Source organism: Arvicola amphibius, chromosome 4, assembly GCF_903992535.2.
Source record: "Arvicola amphibius chromosome 4, mArvAmp1.2, whole genome shotgun sequence".
Taxonomy (NCBI): domain Eukaryota; kingdom Metazoa; phylum Chordata; class Mammalia; order Rodentia; family Cricetidae; genus Arvicola; species Arvicola amphibius.
In genome coordinates this window covers 90,789,620-90,803,146 of record NC_052050.1, presented here as the reverse complement: position 1 = coordinate 90,803,146, position 13,527 = coordinate 90,789,620, and the positions used below count along the sequence as shown (strand labels likewise).

The 13,527-nt window shown below is 50.8% G+C and overlaps 2 protein-coding genes across 10 annotated transcripts in view; one reads left to right on the top strand and one right to left on the bottom strand.

The window, feature by feature from the left end:
• The window catches only part of Tsc2 (TSC complex subunit 2), a 34,370-nt gene extending 28,055 nt beyond the window's left edge, over positions 1–6,315 (bottom strand). For all 7 annotated transcript variants that reach the window (XM_038325991.2, XM_038325993.2, XM_038325992.2 and 4 more), the window contains exons 1-5: positions 6,198–6,315; positions 5,595–5,761; positions 3,546–3,632; positions 1,485–1,595; positions 541–685 (exon numbers count right to left, since the gene is read on the bottom strand). In XM_038325991.2, the coding sequence (XP_038181919.1) occupies positions 541–685; positions 1,485–1,595; positions 3,546–3,632; positions 5,595–5,732 (481 nt within the window). In that variant the 5' untranslated portion in view covers positions 5,733–5,761; positions 6,198–6,315. The remainder of the gene's footprint in view (positions 1–540; positions 686–1,484; positions 1,596–3,545; positions 3,633–5,594; positions 5,762–6,197) is intronic.
• Positions 6,316–6,320: 5 nt separating this feature from the next.
• On the top strand, positions 6,321–13,181 carry Nthl1 (nth like DNA glycosylase 1). 3 transcript variants are annotated; one of them, XM_038326001.1, is made up of 6 exons: positions 6,321–6,515; positions 7,937–8,161; positions 8,801–8,973; positions 9,714–9,873; positions 12,762–12,867; positions 12,946–13,181. In XM_038326001.1, exons 1-6 carry the CDS (start codon positions 6,413–6,415, stop codon positions 13,067–13,069), a joined length of 891 nt encoding a protein of 296 aa, XP_038181929.1. In that variant the 5' UTR covers positions 6,321–6,412; the 3' UTR covers positions 13,070–13,181. The 3 variants fall into 3 exon arrangements, with proteins under 3 accessions (XP_038181929.1, XP_038181928.1, XP_038181927.1); XM_038326000.1 differs by having other exon boundaries at positions 6,327–6,515; positions 7,937–8,164; positions 8,803–8,973; XM_038325999.1 differs by having other exon boundaries at positions 6,327–6,515; positions 7,934–8,164; positions 8,803–8,973.
• Positions 13,182–13,527: the final 346 nt, after the last annotated feature.

The following is a 13,527-nucleotide window of genomic DNA, read 5'->3' as shown; positions in this document are numbered from 1 at the left end:
AGAAAGAAAGAAAATCTGTGACGGTCCGTGTCCCAGAGTCGGATCAACTGCTGAAGCCCAACTCTGGGCATCAGAATGGGCCCAAGTTGAATCACTCCCCAAATCTTTCCTTTTTCCCTCACCAACAGGAAACAAAGTCTTAAACCTTACTGAAACCCCTGTCATATGACAGGTGGAAGGGCAGCAACCAGGGTGGGATGTCAAACAGCACTAGTGCAGCCGTGACAACAGACCCAGTAGTGACAAGAAAGGCAGGACCCAAGCACTTAGAATGAGACCAGTCGGCAGCACCCTCTCCACTTCAAAGGCACCTTCCGGCTCTGCCAGTCAAAGGCTTCAGGTCTTGAGTGAATCCTACGAGTGCTTCTGTAATTAGCGCCCAAGACAAAGGACTCCAGATGAGCAGGGCAATGGAGTCCTGTGCTCCCCACAGAGCATCTCATGAACTGCAGTGCTCCTTCAGGTTCAGGGGGCCTTTCTCATCCCAGAGACCTCTGAATCCCAAGGCCAGAGGAGCCCTATTCTCTGTATGGCACCTACCCAGTTCTTCTTCCAAGTAGGTAATGTGCCTTCCATTGTCTGTGAGGGCCTTAAAAACTTCTAGCCTTTCATGGAGGTCTTCATTGGAGGGATAATCCTTGATCACTTTGAAGAAAAGAGCTCTGAGGACCCCCAAACGATCACCCTAAAGACAAAACCACGAGGTCAATGGAACCCTGCCAGCATCACCCATACAGTTGTCAAAAAGTACATCGTATCCCAAGACCCCAGGCACGCCCTGTTTTTCCTCTAGAAGCACCTTACAACATATGATATGTCAGCAATATCATAGGGCTCAAATAGGGGCCAGAGGCACTGGCCAACAGCTGACTGGCATGCATAAGTCACCTAATGCATCAAGCTCTGGACATGGTCAGGTGCAGGTGGACAGCAGTAACAATAGAGCACCTGCTCTGGATAGGAATTGTGTCCTCCTCTTGTGGAGACAATGATCGAGCCCCAGAAGAGGTGCCACGGCCTGAGTACAGCAAGACAAAGGAGACTAGAGGCCAGACTATTAAGAAGGAGAGTGGCCTAGAGGAAGACCCTTCAAGAATGAACAGAGAGGGGCCAAGGGCATACAAGGGTCAGCTGAGACCTAAGTAGCTAGAGAAGGAGAAGCAGGGGAGTGGCCATAACTAGAAAATTGGTCAATAACTGCAAGCTAACAATGGCCATATTCCAGACATTCTGCATAAGCTTCCGTGTGCCATCCCTAGAAGGACACAGCTCAGTCTCTATTCTCAGTAGGGTGGAGGCTCAGGGAGCTACAGTGACTGGCCAAGGTCACCAGACTCGAGTAGTGACACCAGGATGTCCTCACTCTTAGGCTCTACAGCCTCTGTGAACCACTAGACCCCACCTGTGGCAGACCACCAAAGACAGGAGTCCAAACAGGGACGGCCTGCCTTCATCCCATAGATTCATCCAGATCTGCCCCTTACCTGTCCCTGCACAATGGCCTTCAACAAGGCAAGAACTGCATGTCGGGCCTCTGGTGGTCGCTCTGGCTGTAGCAAGTCTGAGACAGATTTCCAAAGTGCCTCCACTGCATGCTGCCGCAACAGAAAGAGGCCAGTGATAAGGCTGATCTCCAAGAACCTCAGCCCCTCAATCAAGGGCAGCACTGGGGACCAGACTTTCAGACCATCTCAACCCACTCTCTCTCTTTTCTGGTGTTTTGAGACAGGGTTTCTCTGTGTAGCCCTGGCTGTCCTAGAACTTGCTCTGTAGACCAGGTTGGTGTTGAATTTACAGAGATCCATCTGCCTCTTCCTCCCAAGACATGCACTATCATGCCTGGCATCTAGCCAAGTCTCTTTACTGGGCCCAGGTCAACAGGCTGGGCAAAGGAGAACAGGCAGGAGAGGGAAGCAGTGCCAGCTTCCCCAAGACTGCCACCAAGTTTCTAGAAGATCTCTTTGGGCTCAGAATAAGCACAGATGAGCCCTAAACACGCACCTGCCACAGAAACAGCATTCTATGTTCCCGTGTGAGTTAGGCCCTACTAAATGTTAGAAGTCTTCTTTGAGAGAGCCAGTGTGTGCGTGTGTTGTGGGGGTGTCTCAGCTACAGCATGTACATCTTGGAAAACTGCTGAATCTGTAGCAAGTCAATTTCCTTGATGGATCTGCATCTTCCCCTGAATCTCACATACAAACACTAAGCATGGACGTTGGAACTCTCAGGTGTTGCTTGGCACCTGATTTCCAGAAAGAAACTGCTCACTGGACACATAACATTAAAAAAAAATCTGAAAATATTTAACCAAAATAAACCAGCTATTTGTTTTCCTGTGCTTGCAGCTGCTCTGGGCACAAGACCCTCATGAGTTCCTGATGGCAGGGGAGTGGTTTCTGGTGGGCTTGCAGCTGAAAAGTCCCGAGAGCTATGGCATGGCCATTAGTCAAAGAGAGCCCTAAATAAACTGCCTGGAACACAATAAAATTGGCATTCTTGTTTCAAGATTGAAAAATAAATAAATAAACCAGCTATATGTCTTTTGTTGCCTGATGCCATCAATCAGCTGTCTTTCTCAAACAGTAAACAAGACTGGGGTGCCTTGATTTGTTCTCTGAAGCCATACCCTAACCTGGTAATCCTTATCCAGTGTGCTATAAAAGAAGTGAGAATGTGGGCATAAGTTCAAGGCCAGCCTGGTCTACATAGTGAGTGCTAGGTGAGCCAGGACTACACAGTGAGTCTCTGTCTCTTTTCTTTTCTTGTTTCTCTCAGTGTTTCCCTGTGTAACCCTGGCTGTCCTTGAACTCTGTAGACCAAGCTGGCCTCGAACTCAGATCTACCTGCCTTTGCCTCCCAAGTGCTGGGATTAAAGGAATGAGCCACTGTCATGGGGTACTGTGAGTACCTGTCTCAACCTCCAACCCAGACACACCAAAAAAGTGGATGAGCATACATGCATATCCATAACCCTTTCCAGGAATTCAGGGAAAACCCATTCCTCTTGCTGTCACCAAGACAAGTCTCTCAGGGTTGTGCTCAGGTCATTTTCAGAAGCTTCCACATCACTAAGATGAACAATAAATGTCTCTAGAATGGTAAAAATTGAATCATTACAAAACTAGCTATTATGCCAGGCAGTGGTGGCACATGACTTTAATCCCAGAACTCAGGAGGCAAAAGCAAGTGGATCTCTGAGTTCCATGCCAGCCTGGTTTACAAAGTAAGTTCTAGGACAGCCAGGCCTATATAGAGAAACCGTGTCTTGAAAAAAAGAAAAAGGAAAAAAAAAAACAAAAAACACCAAATCTAGCAGTCTGGCATATACTTGTAATCCCATATCATACTGAAGAGGCTGAGGAAAGAGGACCATATCAAGTTCACAGTCAGTCTGGACTACTACACAGTGAATATCAGTCCAGCTAGGACTACACAGCAAGTCTCAAAAACGAAAGAGAGCTCAAGAGAGCAACAGAAAATTGAAGGCTTCTAACCAGTCTGTAGCTGCATACACAACTCCAGCAGTATAACCGAGGCAAGCCTACCTCTTCAAATTTCTTCGTTTTTGCCACATCACATATCTGTCCTATCATACGGATGCGATTGTTGAGGCCACACTCACCACTCAGTTCCTAGAAAAGGGGAAAAGGAAAATGCAATGGTTAGAAAAGAGACCTCCTTAACTGCCAGTCACAAACCACCTACAACTTGTTCTGCATTTCACCTGTAAACTGATGTTACTATACATCCCAGGCTGTCCTTGAACTCACATTACAGCCCAGGGCAACCTTAAACACCTGGAGATTCTTCTGCCTCAGCTTCACAAGTACTGGGACTACAAAGGAAAGCCACCATGTTCAACTGTAGACCTTTTCTCATTTTTATTTTTTGTGTATGTAGCCCTAGGTGGCCTAGAACTCACAGTGAGGACAAGTCTGGCTTCAAACTCACAGAGATCTGCTTGCCTCTGTGCTGGGATTCAAGGCATGCACCACCAAAACTGGCAAGCTGTAAACCAGAATTCACAGAAGAGCTTACTTCTCCAGCTCTTGGACTGACAGGCAGTAACTTTATTTCCCTAACAGAAGGTTTTGTTAGATAAAACTCATAACATAAAATATACCATTATAATAACTTTATTTATTCATAGAAGCTTCCAATGTGACCCTGGCTAGCTTAGAACTCAGGCCAAGACTCAAGGTAGTCTTTCTGCCTCAGACTCCCAAGTGCTGGGATTATGGGCATGAACAACAACCAGTCCACTGTAATAACTTTAAACTGCAAACTTCAGCATTAGCACAAAGCTTACAATCATCTCCACTGCTTCAAGAATGTTTTAATAGAAAGAAACTACATACCATACCAATTCCTTCTTCCTTCCAGCTCCTACAGCCACCTCCATGGATTCGCCTGTTCTGAACATTTCATACACTAAACTCATGCATTATGGAGACTGTCTATGTTCTTCATATCTATGCATGCTTCACGTTGGGGCATGTGTTACTATTTGGTGCTTTCTTCTTTTAATTAATACCCCACTGTATGCAGATGTATCATATTTATTTATAGCCATCATCAAATGATGAGTTATTTGGTTTGTATCCGAGTGGAAAATGTTCCAAGTATAAAAGTTCAAAATTATTTATGGGTAAGACATACATGCAGGTAAGAAACCCATACACAGTCGGGCCATTGTGGCATACGCCTTTAATCTTAACACTACAGAGGCAGAGGCGGTTAGATCTCTGAGTTCAAGTCCAGCCAGGTCTACAGAATGAGTTCCAGGACACGTAGGGAAACACAGAGAAAACCCTGTCTCAAAAAACCAAAAAAAGAAAGAAACCCATACACATAAAATAAAAATTGAAAATAAATAAACAAGTGGACAAACGTGAGTTACATATGACATGTGATGCCCCAACATACGGGCATTTGTCCATATATGTTATATGTACCATATGTGAGAACTGGGCTATATCTTCACTATGAGGAAAAGCTGTCAGGAATTATCAGTTAACACCTCATCATGTCCCTAACCCCGTGAAAGGATGGCTTTCAGGTGACATCTAAAAGAGTGGGCTTTCTTTTCTGTGTTTTGCTTTTTTGTCTTTTTTTGAGACAAGGTTTCTCTGTATAGCTGTATAGCCTTGGCTGTCCTGAAACTCTGTAGACCAGGCTAGCCTCAAACTCAAAGATCCACCTGTGTCTGCCTCCTGAGTGTTGGGATTAAAGGCATGCACCACCGCCACCCAGCTTTTATTTTTTTTTAAGACTAGGTCTCACTATTGCCCCGTGCTGTCCTCCAACTCCATAATCCTATCTCCTCAGCCTCCCATGTGCTGAGTACAGGACATCCACCATGACATTAGACAAAGTAAGATTTCATGCATTATCTAAACCCTAAAGCAAGTGTGCTAGGACAGGTCACCAAGATCCTGAGAAAAGATATGTACATACATCTGCGCAGTACTGGGGACAGCAAGCCTATACACACAGTCCCCAGCAATCCACCTCCCACAGAACCCAGTGACAGACAAACCCAGCCTTCCTTGTACTTCACGCTGGGCTAGCCAAAGCAGAGGCGGCTCACTCACTCTCAAGATCTCCGCTGTGATGATAAACTCCGTCTGTTTGCCTTCTGCACACCTGGGATTTGGCCTTGATGTTCCCAGTCCCAACAGTATCTTGAACTTCTCCTTCAAGCCTGAATCTTTGCTTGCTGGTTTGGCCATGGTGAGCGGAGCAGCACTAGGGAAGTGTTCTGTGCAGAAGAAACAGTACTTGATACACCCGAGGAAGGGCTATGACCTCCTGCCCTTGAGAAGAACCTCCAGTTGTCAGGATCCTAGGTCTAGGATAGGCTATCTTCCCTACAACCCCTGGGGCAACTCAATCCCAACCAGGATCAGCCCAGGAGGTATCGGCCTGACCTAGCGAGCCGCCTGCCGTCGCGGGGGTGCACAGAGCGATGCTATTTGCCATTAGTTTTCTTTTTATGTGGAGGAGGAGGAGCTGTCGCGAGGACAACAGAGCAGAGGATAGCACATACAAGCAATGGAAGGCTTGGAGCACTGGGACTTGACAGCGGTGGGCGCGGCCCAGGCTTGGATAGCGAAGGGTCAAGTCCCCTTCATCGCGACTCGGCCACACAATCATCCCGACCCACACCAGCGGCCAGAGCCTTGCAGGATACTCACCCCGCGCACCCGCGGCGCGCAGGACCCTCCTGCAGCCAGGAAGGGCGCACACCCCCGGCCCACAGCTGCTGCCGGAAGCGCAACCTGCACTTCCGGGGGCGAGGCTTTGCTGACTATCTGCGTTGAGTTTTCTGGGAATTGTAGTTCCGCGTGCGCCGTTGAACAAGTCGCGGGACCGCGGGGACCACCGGGATGTGTAGTTTACAGCCCCAGGCATGAACACGGGGATTCGGATGGTGACTCGCAGTCGGAGCCGCGCGCCTAGGATCACGGCAGAAGGGTGTGGGGAGGAGCTCACGCCGCGAGAAGCTCCTGCAGGTAGCACTGCGCCTGGAGGGGTTTTGGAGAAAAGGCGGGACGTGGAACTTTGGCTCCAAGCTGAGGTCCCGGGGCGCTGCTTCTGACCTTAAACCCTAGGTGGCGCGTAGTAGGCAGTTGGCCACAAACTCTTGAGTCTCACGTGCCCATGCCCCCATTCAAGCTTTTTCTTAGGGACTGGGACCCACAAGATCTGCAGAGGTCCATAAGACTGGGTTCTGAGCCTGGTGGTGGTGGCGCACGCCTTTAATCCCAGCACTCGGGAGGCAGAGGCAGGCGGATCTCTGTGAGTTCGAGGCCAGCCTGGTCTACAAGAGCTCGTTCCAGGACAGGCACCAAAAACTACAGAGAAACCCTGTCTCGAAAAAAAAAAAAAAAGACTGGGTTCTGGACGTGTCCATTCATCCACCCTTGTTACCAGCGAAAAGTTTCAGTCTTTTCACCTTGCTTGGGACATTCACTTGTTCCAGCCTGGCTGGGGCACAGCAGCTCAACCTCAGAGCTGCCTCTTTCTTGTAGGGCCTGGCTGTGTGCCAAGAACACAACCAGCCAGAAGTTTTCTCCCCTAGCTGGACGGTGGTTCTGAAGGAAAACAGGCCCCTAGCAAAAACAGGAAAGGGCATGGCACTCATTTGTTCTGTAGCCATTAAGGACCTACTGTGCTCCAGGTAGTGGTACGTGGAGGGGGGGGGGGGGCAGTCATCAAAGCCCCTGCACGGCTCCAGCTTTGACTTAAGCTTGTGATTACAGCAAGAATGTGCATAGACACCAATGGCCCCAAAGCGGCTCAGGCATGGAGACTACGGGAACCCAGGCCGAGACTCAGCAAGAGTCAAGTGCCGTGAAAGGAAGACAAGGGTTGACACTGTCAGGGCAGCAAATGCTCTGATGTGGGGAGAGCTGGAGCTCATCCCCCAGGACAAGGAGTTCCGAGAGGGGAGGGAGTGCACAGTGCAGTCTGGGTGTTAAGAAGTTCTCTTAAGGACTGGAAAGATGACTCAGGTTAAGAGCACTGGCTGCTCTTCCCGAGGTCCTGAGTTCAATTCCCAGCAACCACATGGTGGCTCACAGCCGTCTATAATGAGATCTGGTGCCCTCTTCTGGCCTGTACAGGCCAGCAGAACATTATATGCATAATAAGTAAATCAATCTTTTATAAAAAGGTTAAAGGGCATGGGACGGGAAAAGTTGCATCACCCTAGAGGCTGATTAGACATTACTAGTGTCTCGGTGTGCCACTACTTTGTCAGACTACCATGTCATGTTGTGACAGGGACAGAGCACTTTTACACACGCCATGGTTGATAATGAACAGTTGTACGAATAAGTGAGAGAGAGAAGTCAATTGTCAGGAAAGCAGCACCCTTACCCTGTCCTCATATAAAGCTCATGCTCCAAAGACTGAATGGCACTTTTAGCAGAAGGAAGAAAAAGCCACCTGCCAAGGAAGACGCGGAAGCTACGTGTGGCCTATGAGGCTTCCAGTGGCGAGAAGGATGAGGATGCTGAGCCCCTCAAAGTGCCAATGTGGGAGCCCCAGAACTGGCAGCAGCAACTGGCCAACATCCAAATCATGAGAAGCAAGAAGGATGCACCTGTGGACCAGCTGGGTGCCGAGCACTGCTATGATGCCAGTGCCCCCCCCAAAGGTAGGCAGAACCTCCACCTGCCCAGGGAATTCCTTGTTCTTCCATGGGAGCAAGACACTTGCTTCCTCTCTGATCTCTACCAAGAAAACAGACCAAGACCTGCCAGCTCCCACAACTGACACCATCCCCTGCAGACTGCATGGTACAGTGTACCGTAAAGCTCTGGATACCATGCATCCCCTGTCATTCACCGTGACCACTGTGCATGTCAGGAGTGCCTGTGACTTGAGGCCTCGTGCACAGTGGCGACATTTGGCACCATTCAGGAACATGAGAGAAGGAGAGCCCCTCACATTGCACTGGTTCCACAGACTAGCATTAGCTCTAATCACCTTCTCTGATGGATGACTTGAGTACTTCTATCTCTGGGCCTTCTTGTCTCTAAAATGAATAGTGTTAACGTTGACCGAGTAATAATAGTAACAACAGTAGCCAGTGGTTGTCTGGTATCGACTCTATACTAGGGATGATTCCAAGTCTTTCACTGGGACTTCACACTACTCTTTAGAGGCAGGTAATTAGTCCACGTTAGGTGTGACAAGACCTGATGGGTAAGAGGTCCAAGATACCAAGTAAAGATGGGTAAGGAACTTGACTCAGATCTGTCACCATCCTGGCCCCTGTTGTTGCACATGCAGGTGCGGAGGTACCAGGTGCTCCTGTCGCTGATGCTGTCCAGCCAAACCAAAGACCAGGTGACAGCAGGTGCCATGCAGCGCCTACGGGCCCGGGGCTTGACCGTGGAAAACATCCTGCAGACGGATGATGACATGCTGGGCAGGCTCATCTACCCTGTGGGCTTCTGGAGGGTAAGCCTTATGTATGCTTGGCAGCAGAGCCACGAGGGGGCAGTGGTCCAGAGATGGCAGACAGGCCATTTCTGACTACAGAGGCCTTTCGTGCTTCTGACCCTCCAGGAGTCTACACCATGGGGCTAGTTCCCTGTCCCTGAGGCTTTCGGGATTTTCCTGTTTACATCTCTACATTCCTCTATCCTCCCACCTAGCTGCCTGCCCTTGCCCTTCTCCCCTTCCCCTCCTGGGCTCCCTGGAGTACACCACTCCAAAGAGGCTGCCCCCCCCCTACTTCACAGAACCCTGGGTGGTGGGTGGATCTGTTGAAAGCAGCTCCGTGGGTGGGGCTGCTTCCCCTTGGCACCGCATGGGCCACGTCTATCAGATTGGTTTTAAATAGCCCTCTCCACTCAAGCACAGGATGGGAACCACCCAGCTGGTCTGGTAGTTGCTTGGGGGAGCCCCAGACTCCAGCCTTCCTTCCTGAAGGTCCAGGTGCTACTGAATCTAGGTCCTAGGGAGAGAATGCTGAGGCAGGAGACCCAAGCTGGTTCCCACACATGTCATTGGCTCACATGAATGGGAGGAAGTTCTAGGCCCTCTTTGCTGCTTTTGGTTCCTCACCTCCTGGAGAGGTGGGGCAGATGGATACCTCTGCATGGGACAAGGGCAGGTGTTGGGCAACTCTGGGTACCCGTGGGTCCTCCCCGATTAAGCTATACCTCACCCCAAGGCTGACCCACACCATCTTTCAGAACAAGGTCAAGTTCATCAAGCAGACAACCGCCATCCTGCAGCAGCGCTATGAAGGGGACATCCCTGCTTCTGTGGCGGAGCTGGTAGCCTTGCCAGGTGTTGGACCCAAGATGGCACACTTGACTATGGCTGTGGCCTGGGGGACCGTATCAGGCATAGGTGAGTGGCTTGTGAATCACGGAGGGAGACGTTAACGCTGAGCTTGCTTGCCTCTGTTAGGGGTTCCCCAATTTTTTTTTTTTTTTTTTTTTTTTTGTGAAGTTAAACCAGAGTATCAAAAGGGTGTTCTCAGTGCCAAGCAAACCAACCTGCTCTCAGCAGGGCACTGATGACAAGAACTCACACTTGCTGGTCTCTGTGAGGGACCTGGAAGCCATGTGGTCGCCACATACTGCAGAGTCAGTGGAGGGTGTGTCACCTGTGGGGAGGAGGCTTCTCGGTGGGTGGGTAGTGTGACAGCCCTGGGGAGCCTTTTGTATTCATTGCTGTTGTTACTGTCCATTTTGGTTTGGTTTTTTATTTTTGTTTGTTTGAATTTTGGTTTGGTTTTTTGTTTTGGTTTCTCTAGGCAGGGTCTTTCTGTGTGGCCCTGGCTGTCCTGGAACTCGCTCTCGCTCTGTAGACCAGGCTGGCCTCAAACTCACAGAGATCCTCCTGCCTCTGCCTCCTGAGTGCTGGGATTGAAGGCGTGTGCCACCACTCTCAGCTCCTGCCTCAGTTTCTTAAATCCTGGGATAATAACCATGCACCACTGTGCCGAACTCCAGGACGTCTTTCTGAAGTCATGCTTCAGTTTGGAGCTCCTGGTGGTTAGCCAGACCAGGAGGCACAAGTGTGTCCGAGGCAGAAGGAATAGCAGACACAGAGCTGAGAAACAAAACAGGAAACTCTAGAATGGGGGCGGCACATCGAGGCAGAGGCTGAGGTGGTGGTGGAGGAGGAGGAGGAGGGTGATTGCTGGGATGGGGAAGGAGGAGGGTCATTTCTGGATTCCCTTTTCTGGGCGTCATTGTCTAGTATTTGAAGCACCTCTGCGTAGCTCGGTTGAAGACACACTCCCTGGGGCAGGGACAGACATGCTGCCTTCTCAGAACTTTGCCCAGAGTGTTTGGGGTTCCTGTGGTCACACAGAAACCAAGATTTAGCCCTGACTTCTCTCTGGGCCCCCAACCCTTGGCTCCTGCATGTGCCTGGTGGATGGGTTCTTTCAGCAGGTCTCTAAACCTGTAGCGTGGTAGCCCTGCCCACTGGGTAGAGGGCAGCTAGGGGCCCAGGACTTTGACTGGGAGCTGGTGACCACCTGTTGAGCCTGGAGAACAGCAAACCTTGGAAGAGCCTGACTGGAGGAAGTGGGCGAGGCCTCCCCACCTAGGCAGCAGCCTCTTAGTGGACACTTGAGCTTACCTCTCCTCTGTCCTCGGCAGCCTGTGTCCTGGGAGCTGTGTGGGGGAAGGGCCCTTCAGGGAACTGTGCTTTCAGTGGACAGGGCAGTATCTGAATGCCACCCGCTTCTCTGTAGTCTGAGGGCCTGGTTACCTTCAGTGAGACCCCAGGGTTGCCTACCAGGCAGAAAAGATACCCCCTCCACCGAAAAGCTAGAACTGTGGAGCTCTGACCCTTGCAGCTGGGTGACCTTAGGTCACACACTTGACCTTTCTGAACTTGAGTTCACAGCCAGTGACCTAATTGCCCTCCTTAACAACACAAATGTGTAGGAAGCCCCTCTGCCCAGCGTAGGAGGCTCATAACATGATGTGGTTCTGGATTGGGCCTCTGGGGTTCTGAGTAATATGATCACCTCTGTGTTACAGAGAAGGAAACTGAGGCTTAAAGCTTCCATCATGTGACACCCCCCACCCCCCACAGCCTGCACCCAAGCCTTTTCCCGGGCAGTAAGCAAGTCAGGGCTTGGAGACTGGCTAATGTTTGACAAACCTTGGGAAAGGCAGGGCAGGCACTGCAGTTGACTGGGTGGCTTGGCAGGCAGCCCCAGTGAAGGGATAAGGCTGAATCTCTGCAGTGGGCAGCTGATCGGAGCGCACTAGAGCCAGCCCGACCCTGCTCTCCACTCTGACCCCTAGAGCTTTAGGCAGCTCTGTCACAGTGACCTCAGGCCAGGCCCCTGGGCCGAGCTGCTGCCACCCAGCCCGGTGCTCACATCTAGTGGATGGGCTGGTGGGGGTGCTTAGGACCCCAGAAGACGGCAGAGGAAGCCAAGCAAGGCCCTCCCTGATCCAGGCCCCATTCTTGAGGGGGCTTTGGATCAAGAGTGCACACTTTAGGGGTTGGGTTTTTTGTTTTTCCCAGGATAGGGAGTTACATTTTTTGTGAGAGAGTCTTCTCTGTAGCCCAAGCTACCCTTAAACTCGGAGCAATTCTACTTCAAACTTTCAAGTGCTGGGTTACAGATAGGAACCACTGTGCCTGCCTCACACTGTTGATTTAGTTGCTGTTGGTTTGGTGTGGTTTGGTTTTTGTTTTGTTTTGTTTTTTGTTTTTTGTTTTTTGTTTTGAAACAGGGCTTCTCTGTGTAGCTCTGGCTGCCTGAAACTTGCTCTGTAGACCAGGCTGACCTCAAACTCACAGAGTCCTGGGATTAAAGCCGTGTGTCACCTACCCGCTGCCTCACACTCTGTTTTGTTTTGAAACAGGGTTTCTCTGTGTAGCCCTGGCCTATGTAGAACAGGCTGGGCTTTGAACAGAGAGATCCACCTGCAAGCCTTTAATCCCAGCCCTCAGGAGGCAGAGGCAAGTGTATATCTCAGAGTTTGAGGCAACCCGGGTCTACATAGTTCCAGGATAGTTGGGGCCATGAAGAGACCCTGTCTCAATAAAAAAAAAAAAAAAAAGCTGCCTGCACCCCAGGTTGAGGGCTCCGACTCGGCCAGCCCTGCCGATGCACTTCCTTCTTTCAGGCTCCATGGTTCCCATCTTGTTTCGAGGTCCAGGTGAGAGAGGCCCTGGGCTCTTGCTTAGGACTGGAGATAGGGACGGGGTGGGGTACAGCTGGCAGAATGCCCTTGTTCACCCTGCCCTGTCCCCAGCAGCAGTGGACACCCATGTACACAGAATTGCCAACCGACTAAGGTGGACCAAGAAGGTGACCAAGACCCCAGAGGCAACTCGCACAGCCTTGGAGGAGTGGCTGCCCAGGTACAGTGTAGCTGGATGAAGCTGGAGGAGGGAGCGGCCCTGCTGTCTTCCTCACTGACCTGCCTCTAACCCTCACAGGGGGCTGTGGAGTGAGATCAATGGACTGCTGGTGGGCTTCGGCCAACAGATTTGTCTTCCTGTCCATCCTCAATGCCAGGCCTGCCTCAACCGGGCCCTGTGTCCTGCTGCCCAGAACCTTTAAGAGTCAGAGGGCTTCCTCTGGCCAGTGTCTGTGAAGTGCCTTTGTGGGAGGGGTAATGAAGTTTGGGGGTCCGCAGGGCGTGTAATAAAGCTGGGAGGTTATTCACACTTGACCTCTAGCCCAGTTGATTTAGGATCGGGCCAAGAAGCACGTGTGTGAAGGCAGTGTGTGCACGGCATTCACATGTCAGGGGCAGGACTGCCTGGGAGACTGTGTGGGGACATAGTGTATCCTAGGGAGTGGGGGAGGGAGGAAGAGCGAGCTGGGAGTATAAACCCAGGAGGGAGGAAACAGAGCCAGCTGTAGCCAGCTGCTGGGAAGCCTGCAGGGGGTGGGGGGTGTCCTTGTGAACTCTCACACTCTGTCCTGCAGCCCCAGCACTTCCCTGAACCTTTTAGCTTCTGAACTTGTGCTCAGCCTGTGCCAGGAACCCACCCCCATGTTAACAGGAGAACTCT

Excerpts from the sequence above, each read along its gene's own strand:
- Nthl1 (XM_038326001.1), top strand. The coding sequence starts at position 6,413 with ATGAACACGGGGATTCGGATGGTGACTCGCAGTCGGAGCCGCGCGCCT. Across the intron at positions 9,874-12,761 it reads GGGGACCGTATCAGGCATAG|CAGTGGACACCCATGTACAC; the intron begins GTGAGTGGCTTG and ends TGTCCCCAGCAG. Across the intron at positions 12,868-12,945 it reads TTGGAGGAGTGGCTGCCCAG|GGGGCTGTGGAGTGAGATCA; the intron begins GTACAGTGTAGC and ends TAACCCTCACAG.